Source organism: Corvus moneduloides, chromosome Z (genome assembly GCF_009650955.1).
Source record: "Corvus moneduloides isolate bCorMon1 chromosome Z, bCorMon1.pri, whole genome shotgun sequence".
NCBI lineage: Eukaryota > Metazoa > Chordata > Aves > Passeriformes > Corvidae > Corvus > Corvus moneduloides.
This window is the reverse complement of record NC_045511.1, coordinates 58,623,103-58,650,146: the sequence shown is the minus strand read 5'-3', so window position 1 is coordinate 58,650,146 and position 27,044 is coordinate 58,623,103. Positions and strand designations below refer to the sequence as shown.

Below are 27,044 nucleotides of genomic sequence, written 5' to 3'. Positions count from 1 at the left end.
CTATTACTATGCCAATCACATTGTAAAGACATACAAAAAATGTCATGCCATGGAGCTACTTATTTTCATAATTTTCCTACTGGATGATTTAATATTTCACAGACATAAGAAAATCATGGCTTCTATTTCAGTTATTTTACAAGTTGTCACAAAAGCTTATAAATCTGATAACGATTAATAATCTGATTACAAAACCAGTCATTGTATTGATGGAAACAATGGTAGTTTGGCTACCCAGCCAAGAAAAGACATACTTACCCGGAATAAATAGAATATGCAGTGCTTTGTTGTAGAGAAATGAGGTAACTGAAACCTATCAAATTGAATGGCAAGTCATAAAGGTAGCATTACTACTGTTTTCTACTACTGCTTTAGCTATTTGAAGTATCTAGATTGCTGTAAATACTGTAAGATATGATTTGCAGAAAATAGTACCACTCCTGAAATTCTGGTTCTTAATAGAGATGGTCAGAGGCACTACCATATGACAAGACAATAATAAACAAATTGTTGTTTTCATAAATAATCCCATGTAAAGAATTATGTTGTGACAATTGCCTTATTTTGTAATAATATGATAGAGATAAAAAAATGTATACAGGGCCTTCCATTGTAAGTAGTTGAAATCCATTTGAGACAATGTCCATAATGTCAGCTCTGCAGAGCTCCTTATTCTCTAAGATATAATGACACTTAACATTAAAAAGAAGAAGCCAAATGAGTAGTTTGATTCCTTTGTTTAAAAGTGATGTTCATCAGTCCTGCATCAAAAAGCCCAAAATTCAAGTACTGAAGAAAATGTGAATATTATAATTGTGAAGTTTTATTTTTGTAACGAAAATACTCAATGCCCAGAGTGCCCAGAAAGTTTGATGAAGTGATTCTGGAGAACCTGTCAGTTTCCTCTTCCAAAACTGAAAATTCAAGGAAGCTGAGAGGATTCATAGATGAAATAAAAAACCTGCTGAGCAATGGGATTCAAAGAGGAAGAAAAATAATGACTTTAAATTATTCAGTTTCTAGATTAAATTAAATTATCAATTTCATTATTTTCCTGAATGCATATTTATCATTTTCTCACTATAGGAAAGTTGCATTACCATCGTTTTTTCTAACATGCTCAAAAATAACAAGAGAAATAAATTGTGATAATTTGAGTACAGCTAATTGTGATCTATGTTGCAAAACAATGGCAAATCTTACTTTATGCTTACTTTTGTGCCAATAATAATTTGAAATCAGGTACTGCTGCTTAGATGACATTTGGGAATGTCTGATCTTGCTAATCTCAGATCATTATTTGTTCATGCAATTTGACATAGTTTGTGGTCTAGTCTGGCCCTTAGGAGAATACTGCAGAGCAGTGACAAGATGATAAATGAACACACTGAGGCTTGTAGAACGATTTCTAAAGCTGTTACTTGCTCCATTTTCTCACATGGCACATACTAATTCTGACCATTTAAAAACTGATGCAGCTTCTAAATACAGTTGAGTTAAGCATTCCATACCTGTTCATGGTCAGCCAAGTAAGGCAGTGAAAGAAGCATTAGAAAATGAACTCTTCAGATCTTATATTTTGGTTTTCTTTAGTTTTGTGTCATAGAAATTTGTGTGCCTGTTTTCAAGTAGTTTGAATAACTATTTATTTGGCTTGTTTTGGAAAGTAAATCTGTTTAGGCCTTGGATACAATTTTTCCCAAATCACAGTAGGTTTTTTTATTTTTTTAAAAAATAGCTTGCATGAAGGTAAGATGCCATACCCATCTAAATATCTCCTGTGTATCCAGTAAATTAGAAAGTAGGTAACATTCTCAAGTATAATTCCAGCTCTTGTTTGTGAAGCTATTAACCTTGATGCATTTTGTGCTAACTACAGCCAGAAAGAAGGTTCTAATCAGCAGGATTTTAAAGGAATTGTATAGCTTTGATTTGTTTGCTTCTATGGGACTTCACCTTTTTTATCCCCACAGTCTGCTTTTTGTTTTCTTGTTCTTTCTCCACTTTCCCTCTCCTTCCTTTGCTTTTTTTTTTTTTTTTTGCTATGGTTGCTTGGCAGCAGGATAATTGCTGTGGTTTTGTGCATTCTGCATTTTTGCCTCTCCATTTAATGGGACCATATTGGCTTTCTCTCTTGTTGGTACACTGTGGGTCAAGTGTAGGCGTGTGCATGCTTTACAAATTTATCCCCATCATTGCAAATGTCTGTCCAAGATGTTAGTAGCTGGTGGTTTTGTCTGAGGGACACTTCAAGCTGTAATTCTTGAGGGCAAATCACTTTTTGTTTCTTTTGTTCATTTATAATGAGAGACTGAAATGGAGCTTAAATAATTCCTTCAATGAAAACATTAACCAGACTCTGCTATTGTGGTTGTTTAAGAACTGAAAATAATTAGCACAAACCCACATTTCCTTCACAGAGTTTTAAAAGAAGTCAGGACATTACTATTAAGATCATAATGAATTCAGTCTCTGTGGAAAGGCAAGGAGGAAAGAAAAAAAGATTAAATATATTTCAAGACTAGCAAAAAGATTTCTGGTGGGAACATTTCACCGTTGAATAAAACATTCCCTTGGGAAATACGTTGCTATTGGGGTTTGTATTTTAAGGCACCGTGTGACTATCTTCAGAGAAGCCAAACAAGAATCTTCTTCTTTTTTTAAAAATTCTAAACCTACAAGCCTACTACAAACAGTAGCCAGTTTCCTAAGAGACTGGCTGTTAATTCAGAAACTATAATTTCATCACTGTTTGGAAAGACTGGAATTGGAAAGCAATATTGTTGATAATCAGGTCTCAGCAAAAATTTGTTTTCCACAGGGGTAAATACTTTCTGTTTGTTTGTTTCTCTTATATAACTTTGCCGGCCCAGTACGTGCAATTCTATTTTGAACTATGAGAAGAAGATATTGCAGTAGTAAAAAATGTTGGCTTAAAATTTATTTAGTTCATAAATCTAGACAACCCTTTCTTCCATTTGAAAGACAATTAGCAAGCTGAGAATCGAAGCCATAAAATCTAAGGGTTGTAAGGCAAGAATGAGTTATTAACTATCCATGAAAAGAAAAATTGTGAAAACTGACCTCTAAAGGTTACCTTGAAAAAAAGAAAATTCAGCATGAACAAAGAGAACTTCCCTTCAAACCTTACTTATAGGAAAGAGAAAAAGAAATATGCTGACAGCATTTAGCTTAGCCCTGGGACAGTCTCTTCCACCTTCAGCAGAGATGCTGAACCTTTGCCAAGGGCAGTAAAGAATTGAAGGTGAAGAACTGATCACAGTTAATAGGCTGAGAATATGACTACTTTCTTATGCTTTCTCTATTCACTGTGACTGCACGAGAGTCGTGTGTGCAATCACCTGAATATTCTTCTGCCTTCTCACATGGTAATAAATATTTTCTGTATAGTGACACCACTCCAGCATACCAATAATGGAGAGTGACTGTTCAGCATACCTGTAATGGAGAGGCTCATATGAAAACTGTCTACACTCACATGAGCACATTTGTCAAAGGGCTATGCACTGGGACTGTCACAGGACATTAAGCACTGGGAGCTTAATGCCATCACATGTGTATGATTTGTTAAAATAGCCCACAATTTTCTTTAACTTTCTAACAGTGGCCTAGAAATGAAACATATCATCTCATCTAACCTCATAAAAATGAAAGAAAAATAAAAGCTTTGTTGTTTTGTCCTTGTTGTTGTTTTGGCAATAAAACCATTTGCTTGAACTAATACAAAGAAAATTAAATTTCATGGAAGGGAAGGGACCTTCCTTGGGGAGAACAGTCATCGTCACAGCTCTAGGGTCCAATCTGGGAGACAGAAATTATGAAAGAGAAAGAAAAATCTAAGCTAGAGCTGTTCTACCTCTGTCCGAATACCAGATTTTTACTTTGGATTCTACCTTATCTCTCACATGGATTCTTCCAGTCTTTGGTTTATAGCAAGAGTTGACTCCATGACAGCAAATACTTCAAATTTTAAACCCTATTACAAATGCATTGACACAGTCTCTGTTTACTTGAATCCACATATTTCCCTATGGGGACATAGAAAATTAATTAGGAAAATTCTGAACATTTCTGAAACATATAATAAGGAAACATAGCACATGGAGAATGATTTCCTTAATTAAATAGGGTAGTATCTCCTTTAGGATGTATTTCTCTTAAAAGCATAGAGTGCTCATATGCAAGAAATTCCCAGAAGGCGACATGCAGAATAGATTTTAAATTGTGCATGGCTTTCTGGGTCTCCATGGAGGAATGAAAAGTGTTCAGAATGATTAACAGTGGCAGAATTGGGCTGTAATGTTTCTGCATATCTTAAATTCTTGCATGGACTTTGTTAAAGACAAACAGCTTTTAGAATTTAAATGTGGAGCCAGACTATAATTGCTTCTGAATTTGTGACATGGTATTGGACTTGTACCACCCTCTACCTACCCCTCTTCTAATTTCATTTTGGAGAATAAAGAAAAAGAAAATTTGAATCAACATTGCAGTAAAAACCATGGCAGAATTTGTAAGGCAATGGTAATAATTTTCTTATTTCAGAATTCCCTATGAGATTTTGTTAAACTATTTCTTGAGGCAAGAGAGGTAGGAATCAAGTTTATTTGACAGCTAGCTGCTGCTTATACACACTTTGAGTCTTCTGGGATGCCTTTCTTCTTGCATGATTGGCAGGGCTGGAGGATGCAGTAAAGCTCTTGTCACTCATATAAAAGTGCGCCACTCTTTCCCTTAGAAGTGTGGGCAGGAAAGTGGAATGTTGTTCTTAAGTTTTATGGAGAGTAATTCAGAGTTGAAATACATGCACAAGTTGTTATGGTGTTTGGAGTGCAATGTACGATGACTCGGCTTGTTAAAAGCCTGCATTCGTCATCCCTCACTATAAATGTCACTGCCACCCTTTCTGATATTTAATACCTTAAATTCTTTCATGTTTCCTGTTTTAATTTGTTTCTGTCAAAAAAATCAAGAGATTCATACTGCTAGTTAGCAAAGTAATCCTTCTTCTCATTATCAAAACACTGTAGGCCTCCTGGTAAAAAAAAAAAAGCAAACTTAAAGAATCTGATATTTTAAACAAATTTATCAGAAGTATTTTTAATAAACCAGTACAATTTTTTTGATTCTAGTTTTGATGTTAGTGATAATTTTCTGTGTGATTTAGACTTTGAATATACAAAATAAAAAAAGCTTCAACTGAGCACCCGTCACCTTGAAACTACTCCTGGAATATGCCTAAATGGTTAATTATAAATATTTGAGGCCACATTTGGTATTTCTGCTTTGTGAGCAACGTACTTTGAAATTTCTCCTCTGTGTTGAGAAAGGTGATATTAAAGGTACCATGATTATTTGCATCAGATTCCAGGCATGTGTTGTTATTCCTGTGCCTTGTGAATTCAGCAAAATATTACTATTACACCTTGCTAACAATAATTATTAGTAGTTTACTTTATTTCTGGTCATAGTAAAATTAATGAAGCTAGTTCCATGGTGGGACAGTAATAAAGTGCAAAAAAACTTATACAGAGTTAGCTGGGATACATCCTTTCATCCTCTGTTTTTTATTGGGTCTTTTATTTTCTAATTAGGTATTTGTAAGCCTGATTCCTCAAAGATTTCTGCTGTATGGACTCACACCACTGGATCTAATGGAAAGATTAATGTTTTGCATCTATTTAAGAGAGATAGAAATTGAGCTAAAATGAGAAAAACATTATTGTTTAGGTATTTGCTGGAATTTTATCTCATATCAATTTCATAAAAGGCTTCTTTGCAATGTCAGTTGAGTACCTGAATACCCAGGTATCTTCCTCATGCTGAGAAACTTAAATGATATGATTTTGATTTTCATGTGCACTAGTGAAACGTTTAAAGTGTTGTTTGCAAATTCTTGAAAAGACACATATTGACGCTGATTACTGCTGCTGCTGCTAAAGGTCAGACTTCTGTCAGGCCACTCTTTCTTTGTATGGTTTGCTCACTGCTTAAGAAAGGCTACTTTGGATTATTTTTGGAGATATTTTCTAAGCTTGCCTGATCGTAAACTGAATGAAGATAGGCGAGAGATATGGTGGCTGTGTTATGCTGAAAATAGGTTTCCTGAGAGAATGAAATGGTCATATATATGAATCCAAGACTTCAAGGAAAACTTGAAAAATAGAAAACAGTCTTTCAAGACATTATTCCAATTTACTGACACTCATATTTAATGGATTGATTCAAACTCTCTCAGTAAGGATGACCATGTTCTACTTGAACTAAGTTTTATCAGATGATGTATAAGTTAAAGCGAACCCAGTCTGAACTACTTCTCAAAGCAGAAAAGCATATTATATGCATCAAACAGAGAATAACCTTCTTTAGATGACCACATGTTTTTCAGTCCTCTTCATTTTTTCAAGACTTTATAATTCATATTTGCTAAATTTAAAATAAATCATTCTTTCATTAATGCTCTTCTAGTTTTTTTTATTTCTCATCTTCTTCCTTCATCTTCAGTATCCCAATGTCTTTTTTTTTTGACCACTTAGCTCTGTCACTTCTTTCTGAAGAGTGCCTCTGACACCTATTTCCCACCTATGTAATAAGAAGTAGTCGGAGCATAAATGTTGATAGGGTAGACAGTTAAGTTTTAAAGATTAGCAATAAGCAATTAGCAATAATTATTGAGATTATTGATATTGCATCTGCATTCTTTATCAAGAAATTTCATTTATTTTGAAAAACAGACTGGAATTTTAATAACAGGAAGCTGACTGCACTTACAAGGAAAAGAATTTTTGGAATCTGGGTATGTTTTTATAGGAGCAAAATAGGAAGGTGAATCATTAGTAAAGAAGTGACTCTTTACTTTGTAATTTGATTTCTGAAATTAGTAACACAGGGATCTGGACAGGCTAGATTGATGGGACAAGGCCAATGGTATGATATTCAACAAGGCATGGTGCTGTGTCCTGCACTTGGGTCACAACAACCCCAAGCAGCACCATGGTGTGGGGGAAGAGTGCCTGGAAAGCTGCCCAATAGGTAAAGGACCTGGGGTTGCTGGTGACAGCAGCTGAACATGAGCCAGCTGTGCCCAGGTGGTCAAGAAGGTCAGTAGCATCCTGGCCTGTATCAGCAACAGTGTGGGCCAACAGAACCAGGGCAGGGATCGTTCCCCTGTACTCAGCACTGGTGAGGCCACACCTCAAATCCTGTGCTCAGTTTTGGGTCCTTTGTGAAAGGAAGGACACTGAGGTGGTGGAGCATGTCCAGAGAAGGGCAGTGGAGGTGGCAAAGGGTCTGGAGCACAAGGCTCATGAGGAAAGGGCTCAGGGTAGCTGAGGGTATTTAGCTGGAGAAAAGGAGTCTCAGGGGTGACTTTATTGCTCTTTACTTGACAGAAGGTTGCAGTGAAGTGGGGGTCGGTCTCTTTTCCAGGTAACAAGCAATAGGATAAGAGAAAATGGCCTCAAGTTTTGCCAGGGAAGGTTTAGATTAGACATTACGAAAAATTCACCATGGAAAAAGTTGACAAGCATTGGAACTGGCTGCCCAGGGACATGGTTGAGTCACCATCCCTGGAGGTATTTAAAAGACATGTAGATGTGGCGCTTAGGGACTTCATTTAGTGGTGGACTTGGCAGTGCTGGATTAAAAGCTGAACTAGATGATCTTAAAGGTCTTTCCTAACTTAGACAATTCTATGATTTTATAATTTTATCATTAGATTTGCTGATCACAAGTGTTCAAAATTGCAAGGAGATGCTATTATTTCAAAGTAAAAGACCAGATTCCTTTCTTGAAATAAGTTTTACTGTTTGAGCATTTTTTGCCAATCTTGAGTTAAAACATTTTTATGAAGTACGAGCTATTTCAAGAACATTTTTATTTCTAAGATAATGATTTGTCCAAAAAGAATACGTGTCTGTAACAGAGCTTCTTTTTCTTTGGGGAACATGCATGTTTCTTCCTCAGACACCCCTGAGGATCCTTCATTGCTATGACTCAATAATATAAGAATAAAATCAGTGGGTGTATCTCTCAGTGTTATCCACAAGATGGGAAGCTAACTATAAATATTAAAATACTAGTACTGTAAATCTATTCCTTTTATGGGATGATTTTTTTTTCTTGCTTCTTTTTTAAAAGAAAATGTAAAATTTAGAGCAGAGGATCTCAAAGCAACCAGAACTAGGTGCCCTTTATTTCACTACTAGAGGCAAGAACTTTGCATCAAAGAAAAAGTCTATTATATTTAGGTCATATAGTTTGGATTCAGGGACTCAATTCTTCCCATTACCTACTTCATAGAAAGATATTCCCATCCCCCCTGTAAGTTAATTAGATCATCTTCTTCTAGTCAGCCCTTTATAATTGCTCTAGCTTTATAGAAGGTCTGATCTCAGTTCCTAGCTGGCAGGACTAGGAACTGCGTCCTCCCAAAAAGCACTACCAACTCACTTGTAAGGAGTGCAAGGCAAATCTGTACTTCATTCTCCCACTGGACACTACAACGTTGTGTTACTCACAGGCCATTTCAGCTTCTCAGCTAGAATAAGTAGAGACAGCTTAATTATGGCACCTGGCTATAGAAGAAATAATCATAATAAAAGCAGCAGATCATGGACTTTTGTCTTAGTAAAATGTAGTTATTGCAGCTGTTGTCAGTAGTAACGGTCCATTTTTAAGTACTGTGCTTATCTGAGTGAGGAAATACTATATCCACTGTTCCTGATTATATTACATTATAGTATCTTATACAGTATCCATCTCTGAGATGGAGAAACAGAAGAAGATACTTTTCTGGAGCATAAACCAGAATCGCATACAAATAAATTATTTATGGTAGTTGCATTTGTCTAATTCCCACTAGTGTTGCAGTCACTGTTGTCAAATCGTAAAGTATTCTTACTTAGTCATTTTGATAAAACATACTGTTCTCTCAAATATGTTGTGAAGTGCTGGTAACTGAAAAATCTACTAGATTTCCAGAGATAATATAGCCCCTATTCCTGGTTGTTAACAATTTTTATGGATGTTTCACCTGTAATGGAATTCATTAGACAGTCTAATGAAATGACAGTGTTCTGACATGTTCCAAAACCCTCTCTGACATTTCACTGCTTTCCAACACTTTAAATTTATGTTATAGCTAAAAAAAATTCTTTGATTTGAACAACCAAAGAAAAAATGGATGTGAGAGCTTGAAGAATGATGTGGATTTGTTTTCATTATTTATTTCTAAAGTATATAAATACAAATCTATGTCATAATTGTACCTAGGGCATTTTGATAGTAATTGGTTAGTTAATCACTGAACAAACAACCTCCTTCTCAGGTGGCTTATATATATTCTTAAAAACAATAGATATAAAATTAGTTTAAATTATTTTTAATGCATGTACATATTGGAGTTTGCTTGCCAAAGTATTTATAAATAATTTTTTTCTGTCCCTTTGAAATTTTAAGCTCTGTCTTCATATGATAGAGCAGTCAAAATGCTGGACAAACACAATCTGTTACATAAAGTAAAAATACAATTTAAATATTAATTCATTTCACAAAAGAGTTTTTAAACATTATCTGTCATACAAACCATAGATGTAAATAACAAGATATAAACTTCTTTCACAACAGAATTTCATGTAAATGGAAATCATTTATTAACTTACTGACATTCTTTAAATGCATGTCAATGTTCTCATTAATGGCAGTGCTGTCTTGTTGGAACAAATGTAGTAGTGGAAGACAGAGGACCATTAACTGGCCTTTTAATCTTCCAGTCATATTTTTCTGAATATTAGGATCATGTCTATGACAGTATTAAAATTTTGCATTTCCTAATATCATGTTTTCCTTCTAGGTTTTTGGAGACCAAAATCAAGGAGCAGTTTTCCTACGTGAATTTACATTGATTCGGAGAGAAAGTCTTCACGATGATTTCCTATCTGATTTGCTGAATAACCACAAAACAGAAGACCCGGTAGGAATCTTCTATTATTCCAAAACATTTTATAAGAAATTGCTGCAGAAATACAGGTTTTTTGATAGATCTTTCATTCTGCTTCATTAATCTATGGAAAATAACAAAATTAGATTTTTTAAACATAAAAGTGTTACACTAAAACTATCATAAATTCCATGTAAATAAAGACTCATTCATAGGGAGGGTTCATGGGTGTCAGTGCATATGAGGTTTCATTATTTAAAGACAAGCTTTTTCAAAAGACACACAGATTGGTCTTTTGCTTTCTAATGGTAATTTTTCTTACTCAGAATTTTGGCATTCTAATTTGTTACCATTGTTTGCTTTGTACATACAAAGGGAGATTATCTTTCATTAAATACGAATGAGTAAAGATAACTTTATAGGCTACGTAAAAAAAATAATGCTTTGAAAGGAATAATTTTATTAAATGAACCAAGAAATCTAACTAACAGGGAAAACAGTTTTATGAAAAATATATTTTCACTCTCTTCTGTATATGCCTGGCAAGGTATTTATTTCAGGTCTGAAGGATTTCATGTTGTCTAGCAGCTGATATTTTTGAAGAAAAGAATGTAGAGGTAAATAACTTGGGAGTCATGCTTAATCAGTCTTTAATATGAAATGATACAAGCCAGCTGATTTTAAACTGCAGCAAATCTGCCCTACCAAGATGATTGAGGGATGAGACCATCTCTCTTACCAGGAAAGGCTAAGGGAGCTGGGCCTGTTCAGTCTTAAGAGATGACTGAGAGGGGACCTACCAATACATACAAGTATCTCAAGGGAGGGTGTCCAGAGGATGGATTGGTGGTGCTAAGCAATAGCACAAAAGGCAGCAGGCACAAATTGACACACAGGGAAGCTCCACCTGAACATGAGGAAGAACTTCTTTACTGTGCAGTGACCAAGCACTGGAACAGGTTGCCCAGAGAGGCTGTAGAGTCTCCCTCCCTGGAGATATTCAAGAACTGTCTGGACACAAAATCCTGTGCTGTGTGCTCTGGGATGACCCTGCTTGTGCAGTGAGGTTGGACCAGATGACCCACTTTGACTTTCATTCTTACCTCTTCTATGATTTTGTAAACTTTTAGGTCTGATATTTTCAAGAGCAGATACATCTTGATGTCTAACAGATTTTGGTTTAACAGAAGCAGTGGCTTATTAGCATCTGATATTACCATGAATTGGTGATGTATTATTTTAGGGATTAAATACTTTACAGGATTATTTACTCTGTAGGGTAGAGTGATCCAAGAAATTTGTGTTGGCACAGACATGCTCAGCCCCTTTTTGATCAAATTTTACCTTTCTTAGGTTATCTTTCTTCGTGTATGGTAGAATGTTATCCAATTATCATTGGTGGGAGTGTGTAGAGCTAGGACTTTAGAAGAACGGGGTGGATGTCTTTGGATAAGTCTTATTGCTCAGGTCAAAGAAACTAGTTAACAAAAGTAGTGAAGGTATTAAACAATCCACTGTGTTTTTGCTAACCCATCTGCTCTCAGACAAGTTGTCCTTAGTGCTTTACTACTGCTAAAAAAAATTTCAGGTCAGTCAAAATTAACACTTTGTTCTACCATTTTGGGTAATTTTAACGCAGTTCAAAGCAACTGCTTTGCTGCCAGAATGCCTGTAACTGTTCTTTAAAACCATTTATTTTCTGTGGTCCAGAGAAGAAAATGGCACTTTATTATAATTCTGTCAGTAGTGGTACCAGTGATTTGTTGTTTTCCTGTGTTGTGCTGGTTGTATGCATATTTATGTATGCATGTATGTTTTATGTTCATGCAAGCAGAAAGTACTCTGCAAAATATTCCTAGATTTCACTTCAAGGCATTGGTCTTTTTTTTTTTAATTACTTTCACAGGGATCCTGTGACATTCCTGTGATCTTCTTTCTGTGCAGTTACAAGTGCTTGAGAACACATCTACACTGAATAGTGCCCAGAAAATATGACTTTGCAATGTTCATTTACATATGACTTAAAGAACTTCTTTACCAGCCTCATCTCTCTGTGATGCTGTCTTTTACTACTGAAGCACGTAATGTTTTATCTGTGTGACTGATTTGGTAGGCAATAGGTAGTATGGAAGAACCTGAAATAACTTCTTGTTATTTTGCCTAAAACATTTTAAATGTATATGACTTGTTCACTGTGTGCTATGTAGTCTATTTCAAAGACAGATACTAGTTTCAGCCGGGGCCTTTCTTTAGCACTTCTTCCAAATTTTTGCTTCACAAATACAAGTGAATTGGTTTTACAAAATCTCCATAGCATATACAGGATATTTTTCTCATTTTATGGATGTAGATTCAAAGGTTCATAGACATTAAGGTCAAAAACATCTACTTTTCTTGAGTGCTCTGAGACAGAAGGATCCATTTTTTTCAATTTACCTCACTGTGGATACAAAAATGCTGCTAGCAAGAATTTTTCTTGCTACTTTCTATGTCCGTGGGATACTTTTCTCTCTCACAGAAGATATTCGCAGAGTTTATAAACCATGAACACCTGCGACCCTGCCGAGCTTTGTTTATAGTACAGTAGAAAAATATTTTGACAATGGATGTTTTAGGATTTTAGCCAATCACCCCCAAGGGGTGGCTGATCCTTTGTCCAATTAGACTATGAAGAAAAAAGTCTATAAAAGAGTTTGTAAAATAATTAAATCAATCTTGCTGCACAATTCCTGCCTGCTGGATCTTCTCTCCTCCTCCCTATGGCTGCAGGATATGGTAATACCTCATATAACACAGCACTAAGTTGAGAGGGGAACTGTTGACCTCAAATGTAATCCTGACCATTCATCATCTTTGTCTATCAACAGGTAAGGTATCTACAAATCAAAGTACATGATTACTGAGATATCAAAATAAATGCTGCAAATGCTGTGATACAAAAATTGTTATAGAAGCAGAGATAGAGTATAATTTTCCAGAGAAGAAAGCACAGACTGTTATTTCAGGATCAATCATTCTCAATTCATAGGACCAATCCTTTTTTTCCTTTAATTTCCAGTGAGATAATGGTGTATCTAATGAGAAAACCTATGTTAAACTGGTTTTGTAATGAATGAAACACAAACAGCCTCTTTTATAATAGTTCCCCAATACATCTCCCACTCTGGTTCTTTTTAGAAGTCCTGTGACTCACATAAGGTAGGCTTTTCTGTTTGCATCTTTTCAAAACTGGTGTGCACACAGAGCCTCAGTGAAAGCTAAACAGCTAGTGTTTTAACTATAATTTAAAAAGTCTTTAAACTTTGTATTTCCCTTGATGAAGACATGAACTGACTTGATGCTTTCTGAGAAAATTCAGGTTGGTGATCCATATTTTTAAGTTACTCTCTGAAGTATGTATCTTCACTCCTCTAAAAAAGACCATGTTACCACTATTTTTGTGGATTGCTGAGAGCATCCAAAATGGTTGATTCACTTCTGATGTTGAAAAGTAATATCCCCATAACCCCACAGCTGTTTGGGCGAAGATACTTACTTCAGAGGCACCAGGTAAGTCTTTAGTAGTATGAGAGAATGGCCACAATCAGCGAGCAGACTTACATAGCTTCTGGATGTATGCATTAAAAGCTGTTAGCAGTGATGCTGTAGTAACGCCATGCAATTCTCTGCAAAAGCTGGAGAGGTCAAAAGAGCTTTTGTTTTCTAGTAACCAACTACTTAAGTAAAGATGTTTAGTGAGAAAATACACTACCTGCTTGTAAGGCAGTTTTAAACAATTTTTTGCAAGATTGTCTTACAAAGTGCAAGTTAGCCAAAGTATCTTGGATTGTTATATTCAGTCCAATGAAAAATAGACTTCCTATGTAAAGGCTTTATGTTGGTCATTGAAATTACTCATAGAAATGCTTTTCTTATCTTTCCATTATATTTCCAACCTTGGAGAAAATGTGATTTACCCTCTTAATACTCTAGCCATTTTTTCTTACTTTCTCTTTCAATATAAGCACTAAGCTCCAAGCTTTTTGGTGTAGCTCCACCGTCATTTTCGTCAAGGGAAAAAATTACTAGAAACCAAAGGAGTGTTTATATTTTTATCATTTTCTGTCTTGTTCAAAGTCAGTAGCTGAGATTACACTAACAAAATTATTCAAAGGAAGCCACTGAGGAACATGTCACAATTCCTAAGTAATGGTGTTTTTCCTACTTCTTCTGGAAAAAAAAATTGAAAATAATTTAAGAACTTGGGGAAAATAATTTAAAATATAATGGATTTAGACAGAAAACTTAAGATTCAGGAAATTCCTAGTTTAAAGAATGTCTCAAGGATTATACTCCTACAGTTTTCAAGAAATTCCTATTTATGTGTTCCTGCAAGTTTTGGGTATTCAGGAATTCTGAGGTAACTCTATAAAAAGTATCTCTTTCACTGAGCAATTGTTTAAAACCTCGGATTAAATCCAAAGTTTTCTGTGCTGAGGTCTTGTTTCTGAGATAAAGTTATTCACTAGAAATCCTCTACATCATTATGAAGTAAGAAGAAAAGTAAGCCATGTAAAACATGAAGAAAATATAGATGTATATCTAAACTTCTTTCCTAGTTGATTCTGATACTTAGAATTTATTGCTTGTGCATTTTAGATGGAGGGGTTAATTTTCAGAATATAAATATCATTAACATTTTATTTATTCTATTTTTGAGCCATACTTTTTTTTTCCTTTATACTCTGAATTGTTTATGTGTAATAATACATTGTACTCTAAATATATTATGTATAATGGTAGAGGATCCTCAGCCTGTTGATTAAGGAATTTCCAAAGTTCTCAGCTAGAAATCATGTATCTCTAAATGGTTATAAAATGATGCTGCAGAATCCAGATTTGAGCTCCTCATGGATGGGAAATCACCAGACCACAGGTATTACAGGCCCTGCCCCATGCAGCTGATGACATGACAGATAAATGAAAGTCCTTGGACGATAGGAGGAGCTCTCCTCTGACTAGCCTTTCCTTGTATTTGCTTTTTGTAGGAAAGAAATTTCTCTGGTGCAAGTTAAGACAGTCCTATGTATGCTGCTGCTGCTGATCCAATTACTTGAAAATCATTCTTTTGTCCGCGCTAAACTGTAATATTGACCTAAGTATTTTGGAGTATAATGCAGAGCTGTCTGTATTTTTACTTGCTCCCAGGGACCAGGAATTATTTAAGATTATTTAAGTTTATTTGTTATTTTCTCTGGAAAATAATCCGCTCAGAGAGATCTAAATCACAATGTTTTGGAATGTTTCTGAGTTTATACTTATAATAATTGCTACTTTTTTCCTCCAAATGAAATTGCCTTAAGAGAAAAGGTTTTATCTCAAAGGTTTACCTGCTTTTAACAGGGATATTAATCACGTTCAGAGATCTGTGGATCATTTAAAACAAAAGTTAGGATGGACCACTGGCATTTGCCACTTGCCTTAAATCTAAGTGTCTACAGGTACTTATATACCAAAAGATTTGAATACACTCTTGTCCATCTTTCTGACTGTCTTTTAATAATTTCATCCATTTAAAAATAGAAACGTGATCATTGAGTTTTTGGATCCCTAACGGTTCCTAAATTTTTTTTTTTTAGAAAGTCAATCAATGCACCAGCACTCAAAAAAAAAAAAAAACAACTAAAATTACATTCCAAAGCTTTGAGTCCAGGTCCCACAGCTGGCAAAACTGTCCCACGACCAAACTGAGTGCTGGTGTTGAGACAGAAGAAAAGGAAGCCATTTTTAAAAAGATTTTAAAAAGAGTTGTAAGCCTTGCCCACATTAGGAAGATGAAAAATTGTAATACAACCAAGGCATTGTTTGTGTAATGATATAGAACACTGTTTGGTCTACCACAGTATTTAAACAGAGTTAAATTTATGCATATCTGTTCCAGATAACTCTCTTCGACAACTGAAAATTTTCCTAGAGTCTATCAGATTAAATAGCTTTTCTGTTTGCCTTACTGAAGTATTGGAAGCTCTTTTTTCATTACACTGTTTCCACTCTATATGAGCATAATTCAAAAAGTTAGTAGCTTGTTTTGCATGAATACAATATGTGCATGTTCTCTATGTGTGGAAGTCTTGCTTCTGTGCATTTTAATAAAAGTCTTTTGAAACACAGTGTAAATTGTTCGAGAAGAAAATTAGTTTAGAATAGTAATTACAATCAAAATGCGTATAAGTCTAGCTTTTCAAAGCAAGCACTCAACATCACTGTCTTATAACGTGTCGCTTCATTAAAATGAGAAATTCCTCTTTTTTATATAATTGGCAAAATTTATGTAATAGGTTCTTTGGCATTTATTAAGTAACAACAGTTGAAGGGTAAGCATAAAGTAGATGAAAGAGTAATATAAAAGGTCTCTAGTGAGAAAGACAGGATACTGACTTGAGATATTCCAAACTTCCTCTTCTACCTGAGGTCATGAATTTCACCTTGAATTGTTCTACAGAAGGCAAAACATGAGTGTAAAGAGCTGTAATCTTTTAACAGCTGCTGATGATTAAATGAGTAACTCATTTAAAGGTTTTATAGGAAGGTACTCCTTTTTGTTGGACTTAGACTACGTCCTTGACTAAGAATACCTTTTTCTACTGCTGCGCAAATGTTTGTGATTTTCTGAGTTATAAATAATAACTGATAATGCTAGTAAAAAATGTGATTGCATTGCTTTAGCTGTTTGCAAATTTACCATTCCTCATACTTTCATAATTCTGGGTTAGGGCTAGTGTATCTTTAACATTCTGTTAGTTTTCCTTCTTTGTGCATATACAATATGTATGCCATACATGGCTAATTGCAGATATGTGGACCTCTTTGTCATGTGTATATGCCTGTCTAGATGCCATGTTTGCAGTGCAAGTCTCAGAAGTCTGAAATAATGTAGACTTCTTAGCAAATGCTCACTAAACAATTGTTTGAAACAGACTACAGGAACAACGTACAGATTATTCTTTCAGCTTTGCCTTTTCAGTAGTTACAAAGAGTCTTATGAACTATGGCCTGAGATATCTTTAGGATCACTGGCTTTTTAAGAGTGCTTCTCTTGCTTTCAAGGTGTACAGAGCTCTCTCAGCTCCACTGAATACAGAGAGAGTTTGCGATTAACACTGCCTCTTGCAGTTCTACAGACTCTGTCTGCTGTCCTCCACCCCTGGTCAAGGCCTCTCAGCATCACTGTAAGTGAAAGGACAGTGCTCATTCACTAGGGCCCAGGCTGCCTCCTGAGAATGAGGGTTGGACAATCCAGTCTAAGGAGCTTTAACTGTCTAAGGGAGTTAACACACTGAAGGGATTAGAGAATGTTAGAAGTGCTTAAGCTTCTTCCTTTTTGGGTCACACTAAATTAGGCAAGAGAATTATTCCTAGAAAAAGTAAACTGCTGAAAAATCAGTGTGTGGGTTCAGACTCTAAATTTAGTTTTCAGACCTAAAAGTAAGTCTGTATGCCTGTGTATTTCGTGGCTGTCATGTGGGCCATAGCCTAGCCTGATTTATTAAGTTGCTTCTGGTCTAGGACACTGGCAAAGGGTTTTGGAAACTCCTGCCCCTGAACTTTGCAGTAATTACAGTGTCAGCAAAATGCACTAATGAGTATAGAGATTACACCAGTGATCAGAAGACTTGGATTCTAACATGTTCATTGTCAGTGCCAGAAAATATGATTCTCTAGGTCTCCTTTCCTTTTCTTTTGTTTGTTTTATTATTTCATTGCTTGAGTATTTATTTATTGAGGATGTTAATGTGATTCTGTGATCCTCATCTCATGGTTGCCATAAAGCAACATATAGTTTTAAATAACATACAGTTTTAAAAATGGCTTTGTACAACCATGCCTATAGACAAAGCTTATATATTTCCATGCTTATATAAAGAAATCAACAAGTGGGTTTTTAGACCTGAATAAAACCAGGTCAGAATCGAGTGCTTACTTGCAGAACTGTATTGTCATGTTTCTGCTTCTAATATCTAAGTACTTGAATAGCTAAGAATGGATGACCACAGAATCAGAATAAATCCTGAGTTGCTCCTTCTCCATTGCAGTATCAAGAAGCACAATGTGGTTTCAATAAACAATTGCCACATACAGCAATAGTTATATCATGATGAATGTGTTTAATTTATTGGTATTTTTAATTAATATTCCATAATTTTCTTACTAAGTTCTTATTTGAAGGTTACATTCAAGTCAGCTTCATTTTTGTTCTTCTGTGGTTTCCATGGCTTCTCCTCCTTGTGGCTTTCAGATTAGCAGTGCAGGCCTCAATCCAAATAGGTAGGCTGTACTCCACTGGAACTTGCGACGAGATGTTTGTCAGTCTGATCATACCAGATTTTTTGCAGACTTTTGCAGAAGCAAGATTGTTGGTAGAGTCTGAAAAGCAAGTTTATCAGAAAAAATTGTTTACAGGATATAGGACATATAATATCCAACCTTGAAATGTAGTATTTCTTCTGCTACAAGGAGGCTGTTACTAGAGTGTGCTTTCAAAACAAATGATTTATTTTTTGCCTCATTTAGTACAATTTTTTATGCTTACTATAACTTACCCAAAAAGTCTTATTTATTTATCGTTCTACAGAGAGATAATTTTTTGAATGGGAAGCTTATTTCTGTTCTTTGTAGGTTTTCACTGTGTCATCCTTACCTGACCTCTTTCAGTAGCAATGTTTCTTCCTTCTTCCACTGCTAGATTAGTGTGGGCTCTGAAACAGTATTCTTTTCTGAACATGAATATACTGTGATAGCTATTAATTATAATTCCTATTTATGATGAAGATAGGAATGAATCTGCATGAGATTCAGAAGATAATGAGGTCTGGATGAAAAGGAAGTGTAGGGTATTATCCTTCAAGGAATTAATTTTTTTCAGTGTAGTACCTACCCCTAAGAAAATTCTTTTTTGTGCAGAGGTGTTTTTCCTCATGAAAAGCTGTCATGATTCATGTGTTGTCATGAATCACAGAAATAAATCTGCTGACCATTTTCCATGCAGTGACTTCAGTTTTCAGACGCTCTGTACCTTTCCAACTGTGCAGCTTCTGGGCTGGGACCTGGGCCAAGAATTTTATTGAGAATTTATGGGTAGCAAAAGATGGATTTAATGTGTACTCAGAGTAATTTCCTTCACTTGCTACTGAAAATTCTAGATGCAGTTATCTACATGATGAGAAATTTTACTTCATTCTGATCCTGTGGAAAAAAAAAAATCTGTTGCATTTTTGTATTGCAAGAAAGTTCTCCTGTTATTCCTGCATGCATTGCTGACCAGTTGTGTTACCTTAATCAGAAATAAACTGTTTTCTTCAGTTCTCTATGATTTAAACTGGAATTATGACAAAATAGGTTGCAGATTCCATTCTATATATGAGTCTAAACCAATCTAATATGTTACTTTTAAAATATATTAAGAAATGTGCCTAAGGACCTGTGAGGGATATTGGATAATCTATGGTTATTTAGAAATTACATGGTTGCTGTATAGTTAAGTGGAATTCACAGGGTCTGGAGTATGGGTGCATGATTTTTTTCTCCTTTTGGTTTTAACATACAGACAAGAAAATACAGGACTGATTGATACTGGAATCAGTTCTATTACCTTTTTATTTCTTGATTCTGTCTGCTCCCCCCCCTCCCCCCCCAAAAAAAAAAACCACAAAAAACAACAAAACAAACCCACAAAACAAAAATAAGTCTATTTTATTTCTTTATATTAAGCTGGTGAATTTGTTGGAAACCTGATATCCAAAATAGACCTTTGATGTAGTATTGTCAGTAATAGTGAGTGATTTTTCAATTAGTTAAAAATCACTTGCTTGTTGAGGTTAAAAAATACAAGATGAATTAGCTTTAATGAAATTGCTTAAAAAGGAGCAAGGAAGGGAAAGAAAAGTAATTCTAAAGGGAAAATGTTGTGTATTGGGGAGATATTTGTTCTGTTCTCATGTTTCAGAAATGGTAGTCTGCTAAACTTAGTGCATATCACAGGCTTTTTTGAACTTCAGAAAACACATCTGCCTTTTAATTTAAATTGCTACTTTTAACAAAAATGAAAAATTTACATTATAGCAACATATTTTCGGTAACTTATGTGCCTATTGTAATTGTGTTTAAAAATGTACTTGCAGATGTATTTTATCACATCCACATTTCAACATACTGCTGAAAATTCCCACTATTATTATATTCTGACATAGCTCAGTCATTTAGTTTCTGTCAATATCTGTGTGTTTAAATGTCCATGATAAACTGCGTAAAATAGTAGCCAAATATTTTTTTATTATATCCTTTTTATCAATCTTGGCATAAGAATGGAAGAAAAATCACTTCAGCATGCCTCACAGCCTCTCCTCACAGGGCAAAGGGTCCATCCCCACTGCCTTGGTGGCTTCCTCTCACCTCCGGCCAGCTTGTGGGTGTCTACCCTGCACGCAGGGTGATACTCACGATGTGATCTGATGTACACAGTGGAGAGAGGCCAGTCCCTCCCCAAGCGCTGGGGCTGTCTTGTGCCCGCATGCTCAGACAGTGCTGTCCCCCGTTGCCGCCCGTGTGCGGGGCTGGCCGCTTGCTGCCCGCTGGGGTCATCACCCAGAGCTGCTGCCTGGCCCTGCTTGCCCCAGCCTGCACCCCACTGGCTTCTGCCTTCCTGGGAAAGACATTCCTGTTGGCAAATTTCTGTCAGCTCCCTTTGGCTTGCTAGCATGCCCTCAAGTATAAATACTATTGAACAAGAATTGTTTTGAATGTAAGTAACAGTGTCCAGGATAGTCATGTGAACAAAACTTTCCTGTCCTCAGAAGGTACAGTAGGAACATCTATGAAAGTACAGGCAGGAATGAGAGATAATTAGTGGTCTAGTTATAAATTGCTTAAAAACACAAGATTGCATCCGGAATTTACTTGGTCTGGCAGGCTGTCATATCTAGGTGTTCACTAGTACCTGGAAACTGAGGACTTCAGTATGTTAGTTCTTCAAGAGAGCTGCAATACAAGCAAAAGGAATCACCAGCAGTGGTTCTGTAATAATTTATCTGCAATGGAAAATTACTTCACATATCAGATCAACTATCTCTAATATTTTTTCTCTCATTAAGCAACTAAAAAACAAGAGATTGCCATTAATAATTTAATTATGGGAAATATTTTTCTTTCCTTTTGATGTAGTTTCTGTAGATGTAGTTAAGTGGCTTGTGGATCTTTGATATTATTTTAACTAAAAAACACTGCTTATGATAACAAGAAATGCTTTTGACACTGTCTTCAGTGGCTTTGAAGCCTACAGTAACATACATTGCTTGTTGTCTGGTAGTGGTTATGGAGCACCATCAGGTTGACATCATTCCAGTTAAGATACATGTTTGAGAAGAGCAGTTTGTCCTTGTTACAAAGCTATCTTATTCTATTTTGAAATTCCATATAAATGTATGATTGTGAACATATTGTTTATATTCATTACATGAATAATACCACTAAAATATTGTGAACACACATAGAAATTACCTCTTCTTTCCCTCTACACTTTTTTACACTGATATCAGTTAAACCTTGGTTAAAAATACCCCACCCCCTTCTATTATTAAAAGCCTCTCTAGCAATCATTTATTTTTCCTCTTTCCTTCCCCCTCCCCCCAATTCTTAAGTCCTTCTTTAAAATATCAAAATATTGTCTTCATTTTTTTTCCTCTGGATATGCTTGACTTGTCTTTGTCTGCTATTTCTTCTCTTTTCCTTCTTAAAAGATCATCTAGTTCTGTGGGATATCAATAAAGTGACATCTGTGTTAACCCAAGTCTTACCTGTTTCCACGTCTGCTCTTTTTTCAATTATTTCTGTCTTAAATTTTATTTTCTAAATGCAAATCCTATAGTTAATTTCTGAAAACTCTGTAGAAGACACAAGTTAAGGATATTTGAGTATAATATTCTATGAGGTATTTACATGTCAAAAGTACCTCCCACTTTCTTTCGAGCAAACTATCTTCAAATTCAGTGCAAGAAGATAACAAAGAGGAAAGACAAAAAGAAATAAATTAATGGAACATACCCACTATGGCAGAAGACATCATCCTTTTATTCATATTTTAAACTGCTCAGTATTCATCAGAATTCTATTTACATTGTTTTCTCTGCTGCTTTAAGTGCAAGATTATTCCAAAGTGTCATTGCTTTGATAGTTAGAAACATTGCTACCTACTTTGCTTATATTATGTTCTGCATTTATCTTACAAAAGAAATCTGCTAAGACTACCCCACTAAACTTTTTTTTTTTTTAATGTATTTTTAAACTTCTGGATGTTGTAGAATGGATGCATAGATTTCTGCCTTCTGACTTGAGTGTAACTTAAACTAGTGGCTATCCTAGATCTGATGGATGGTTTGTCTTGTGATGAGGACTAAAACAGTGACAAACACTATATAGCAGTCCAGCAAAAAAATTCTTTTTTTTACAGTGGAAATGCTTGACTTAATGTGATGCCTTTTCCTGGTCTTAAAATCAAGAATCTCAAACACGGTTAGAAGGAAAAAGGGATTTTACCTTAGTATTTATTTTAAGGATCCTTAGGTGCACCACGTCCAGGTGGAATGCACCGAAATGCACACCGCAATGGGCACACACAATAGATCGGGTATAACATTACAGGTCTTACTAATTAGCATATCTATCAAAGATTCCCCAGTGAGAGGCTCGAGTGAGCCCCTCTCCCCAAGGAACCTTCCCCTGGATGGTTCCATCTTGGTTTACAGAATGTGTTCTGGAGAGGACCTTGGGGTCTGGGGCACACTGATCCCTAACAACGAGGCTTCTAAGATGCTTAGTCTCCTAGCTTAACAAAATAAGTCTAAGAATGTAGGCTAAAAACCACTAAGAATACAAAAAGCAATAAAAAGGTGTATGAAAGAAAAGGCAAAAAATCATAATGGCATCAAATAGAAGGAGAAGAAATCAGAAAGCGGGAAAAAATACTAAAGTCTTATTTCAACCTCTAATGTCATATTACAAGATTATGTTGATGCAGTTCTGAGTAAGTATGGTTGTTTTTCTACATTTGTAATTTCTAGGATAAACAATTCAATAAAATCAACCTGTTTCAGATTGTTCAGTCTTTATTACAATAATTTGTCAATTTTATTACAGTAACTTTTAAGGTGATTTTGTAAAGAAAAGGATAAATACAACATTCACAATTGAAATATCAATTCTAGTGCATAATTTCTTAAACAATAACAATTCAATCTGAAATGTTCAACAGATTTTATCAGAATATACAAAACATGTCACAAGATCAAAAAAGAGTTTCTGTTGTCTAAAAGACATTGCTCTACAACTTTATAAATAGGCAGATTTCTAATGAGAAGTGCTATACCTAAAAAGATGGAAGATATTTAACAGTAAGGATTCAAAGGAAGAGCAAGTTGGAAGGTTGCAGAACTACACTTGAAAAGAATTTGGGGGTAATCTTTAAACGAAAAGAATTTTTTTTCAAGCTTTCAAAGCTGTAAAATGAAAATTCCATTTAGTATCAAGTGTCCTTTAAGAACAATGTTTAATATTGATTTTGTTTTTAAGTGTAATGTTATCATCTTTTTTGGAGTCTTTTTTTCCTTTATATAAAAAATACACATTTGTGCATACATTCTGTACAAAGAAGTCTGACTCCCACATGATGGATTTACTGTATGCTGGTTGCTGTTGCATATTCAGAAAGGGATTCGAGTGAAAATCTCACAGCAGGAATCTTTTTCCCTTTCCTTCTCTCTTGAGAAATGCAATGTCATAACTGACTGTGTGAAATGATATATGGTGTGAATTGTCCTCTGAGCTGCAGAGGAGCTGAGTGCTTTAGAGACATATAACCAGATAGTAATGGAGATTAATGAAGATAGATGCGGTAAAAAAAGACTGCTGTTAACAGAAGTATTTTAAAAATGTGCCATCATACTGAGAAATTAATAGCCTAAATGTTAACAAAAAAAAAATAAAAGAAAGAAAAAAATCAAGTGATGCTAAGACGCAGCTGCCTTATTGAATCATCTTCTTAGAGCCTTAATTATCAAGAAAGTATGGATATGGGGCATGGAGATGCTACATTAGTTTATCTTATCACTCCCACTTCCACAGCAGGAAATTAAATTCTTTAGTACTTTTCTTTAGCATTGTGTCAAATGTTTTACCCAGCTAGTTTTAAATGGCCTAAATAATGGCTATGGGAAATTCAGTGATAGTTTTCTGGCTGATTTATGTGGAACTTCAGCGCAAATGATGAAATTCCAAATGGTGGTCAATGACCTGAAGGAATACCTAGAAAAGGAGCAATGAATATGGTGTAAATGTGCCTGGTGGTGAGGCTCATGATTAAGGAGTGAGAACATGCTAATGCATGACCATTCAATAGTGGATTTAAAAGCTATTACATTTGCAATCTGCGGTTGCAATGATCTGATTATAAGATACGCTTTTGCCTGAATAAAGGTGCAAATGAGACCATATGGCAAAGCCAACAGTACAGATTTTATTCAACAGTAAATGTGAGGTAGAGATGTAGAGAGAAATAGGAAATGGGAGCAAACTGGGGAAAGACAGAGAGGTTAAGCAAAGATACCACCAGTACGTGGATTCCTGTGGCAACCTCCTGGACTTTCTTCACCTTGGTCTTCTCAGAGGTGGGGCTGCCTGAATCTTTCTTCTGGAGGTACCACTTTTATACAGTCCACGTCCCAGTTATCCATGGGGCCTAGATGCCATTCCCATAATTTGAGATGGCAAGTATATAAGCACTGCTTCCTTGCCCACAGTTTGCTACAGTGGGAACTTTTGTCTGGCTGCTAGTCAAACCTTAACCTCCATTAGTCCTGGAGTTAGCTCCTTCCTGCTGTGTCATCTATGTCTATCTCAAGTTCCTGTTGTGTTGGCTTATTTTATGGGAAGTTCCTTCTTTGACAGTGTTTTGAGACAGTTAACTACATTCTTGTAAATCCTTACAGCAGTTCAGAAGGCAGCTCAGCTAAAGGAATATTGGTGGAACTTGAAACTTGTCTTGGGGAGCACACATGTGCTTGTGAGATTGTGCCCTCAGCCTGCAGAATTGGGAGTTACTCCCTGAATGTGTTTTTGTCAAGAAATGCAACAATGCAGAATGAGAACTTCATAAATCCACCTGGTTTTATTGATTAGATTAATTGCAGGGTAAGTGAATAGGTGGTTCTGCATATCCAATTGTATTGGGTGGGTGTGGCAAGATTTTGGTAGCAGGGGGGCTGCAGGGATGGTTTCTGTAAGAAGCTGCCAGACAACTCCCCTGTGTCTGACATAGTAAGTGCCGGCTGGCTCCAAGACAGACCTGCTGCTGAGCCTGTCAGTGACACAGCCTGTCAGGCCAAAGCTGAGCCTGTCAGTGACACTGGCAGCACCTTTGTGGTAACAGATTTAAGAAGGGGAAAAAACACCCAACTGGAACACAGCAATTGCAGCCAGATGAGCGAGAGTATGATAGAACCAGCCCCTGCAGACACCAAGGTCAGTGTAGGAGAAGGATGAAGTGCTCCACGCACCAGAAATAAGATTCCCCTGAAGCTTGTGATGAAGACCACAGTGAGGCAGCTGTGCCCCTGCAGCCCACGGAAGTCCACAGTGGAGAAGATACCCACCTGCAGACCATAGAGGACCCCACACCAGGTGGACCTGAAGGAGCAGGTGGATGCCTGAAGGAGGCTGGGATCCCTGGAGCAGGACTGTGGCTTCATGGAAAGAGAAGCCCACCTGAAACAGGTTTTCTGGCAGGACTGGTGACCCCATGGAGCACCAATGCTGGTTTCCCCAAAAGACAGCACCCTATGGAAAGGACCTACACTGAAGAGGTTACATGAAGAACTGCAGCCTGTGGAAGGACTCACACTGATACAGTTCATGGAGGAGTGCTTCCCATGGAGGGAACTCATGCTGCAGTAGGGGAAGAGTATGAGAAGTCCTCCCCCTGTGGAAGGAGTGGCAGAGACAATGTGATGAACTGACCAAACTCTCATTCTTCATCCCCCTGAGCCTCTTGGGGGGATGAGATAATCAGTAGTAAAGCTGAGCCTGGAAAGAAGGCAGGGGTGGAAGAAAAGGTGTTTTAAGATTTAATTTCTCATTACCCTGCTCTGATTTGATTGGTAATAAATGAAATTAATTTTGCCAGTTGCCTGTGATGGCAATTACTGGGTGATTTCTTCCTGTTCCTTATCTCAAACAAACGAGCCTTTCATTTTATTTTCTGACCCCTGTCCAGTTAAGGAAGAGGTGTGATGGAGTGGCTTCAGTGGTGCACCTGGCATCCAGTCAAGATCAAGCACACCAATATATGACCCTGTATGGAACGATCATATCAAAATTGTTAACAGCAGTTTTCTTTGTGCTGTATCTCATTCTCCCTGAAAAGGACAAGAAGAATCTCTCCCACAGTAGCTCCTCACTAGTAGGGAATTTTCCATTTTCTGAGCCTGAGAGAACAGTGGTTTTGTTGGAGCCAGCTGGCAAGATTACCTCTACCATAAATATACCGGCCAACTAATTATACTATGGAACATCATTTAGGGACAGATTTTCCAGAACACTTACTTGTAGATAACATGAGTGGATTAACCGACTCGAGATCTAGAGGTTCCTCTCTTTATCAGACCAAAGTAGCTTGTCCCAGAACCTTTACAATCTGCATCATCTATAATTTTATAATTCTTGAAAAACACCATTCAGATATGTAAAGAAATTATCTGCTTAACTCTTGTAAAATAATACAGTCCCAGAAAAGTGTTGTAATACTTGGAAAGGGACATGACGTTACCTGCAGCAGAGGTATTTTACAGATTTAGACTTTTTCCTCCCCCTCTTCATTAAAGATAATCAGATACTTTTTTTTCCTCCTACATTTGCCTTTTTGGTCTTTGAATGAGTTTTGCTGGACAAGCTGATGTATGTTTAACTTGTACAAGACAATCAAGACAAGGTGCTATGAAATGTCTTAAACTTTTTTTTTTTTGCCTGCGCATGCTTGGTAAGTGGGGGATGATCTTTGTGG

General features: G+C 36.2%; 1 protein-coding gene across 2 annotated transcripts in view; it reads left to right on the top strand.

The window, feature by feature from the left end:
* Nucleotides 1-27,044, top strand: part of ADAMTSL1 (ADAMTS like 1) — a 422,892-nt gene that overhangs the window by 92,141 nt on the left and 303,707 nt on the right. For both annotated transcript variants that reach the window (XM_032095762.1, XM_032095761.1), the window contains exon 2: nucleotides 9,875-9,994. In XM_032095762.1, the coding sequence (XP_031951653.1) occupies nucleotides 9,875-9,994 (120 nt within the window). The remainder of the gene's footprint in view (nucleotides 1-9,874; nucleotides 9,995-27,044) is intronic.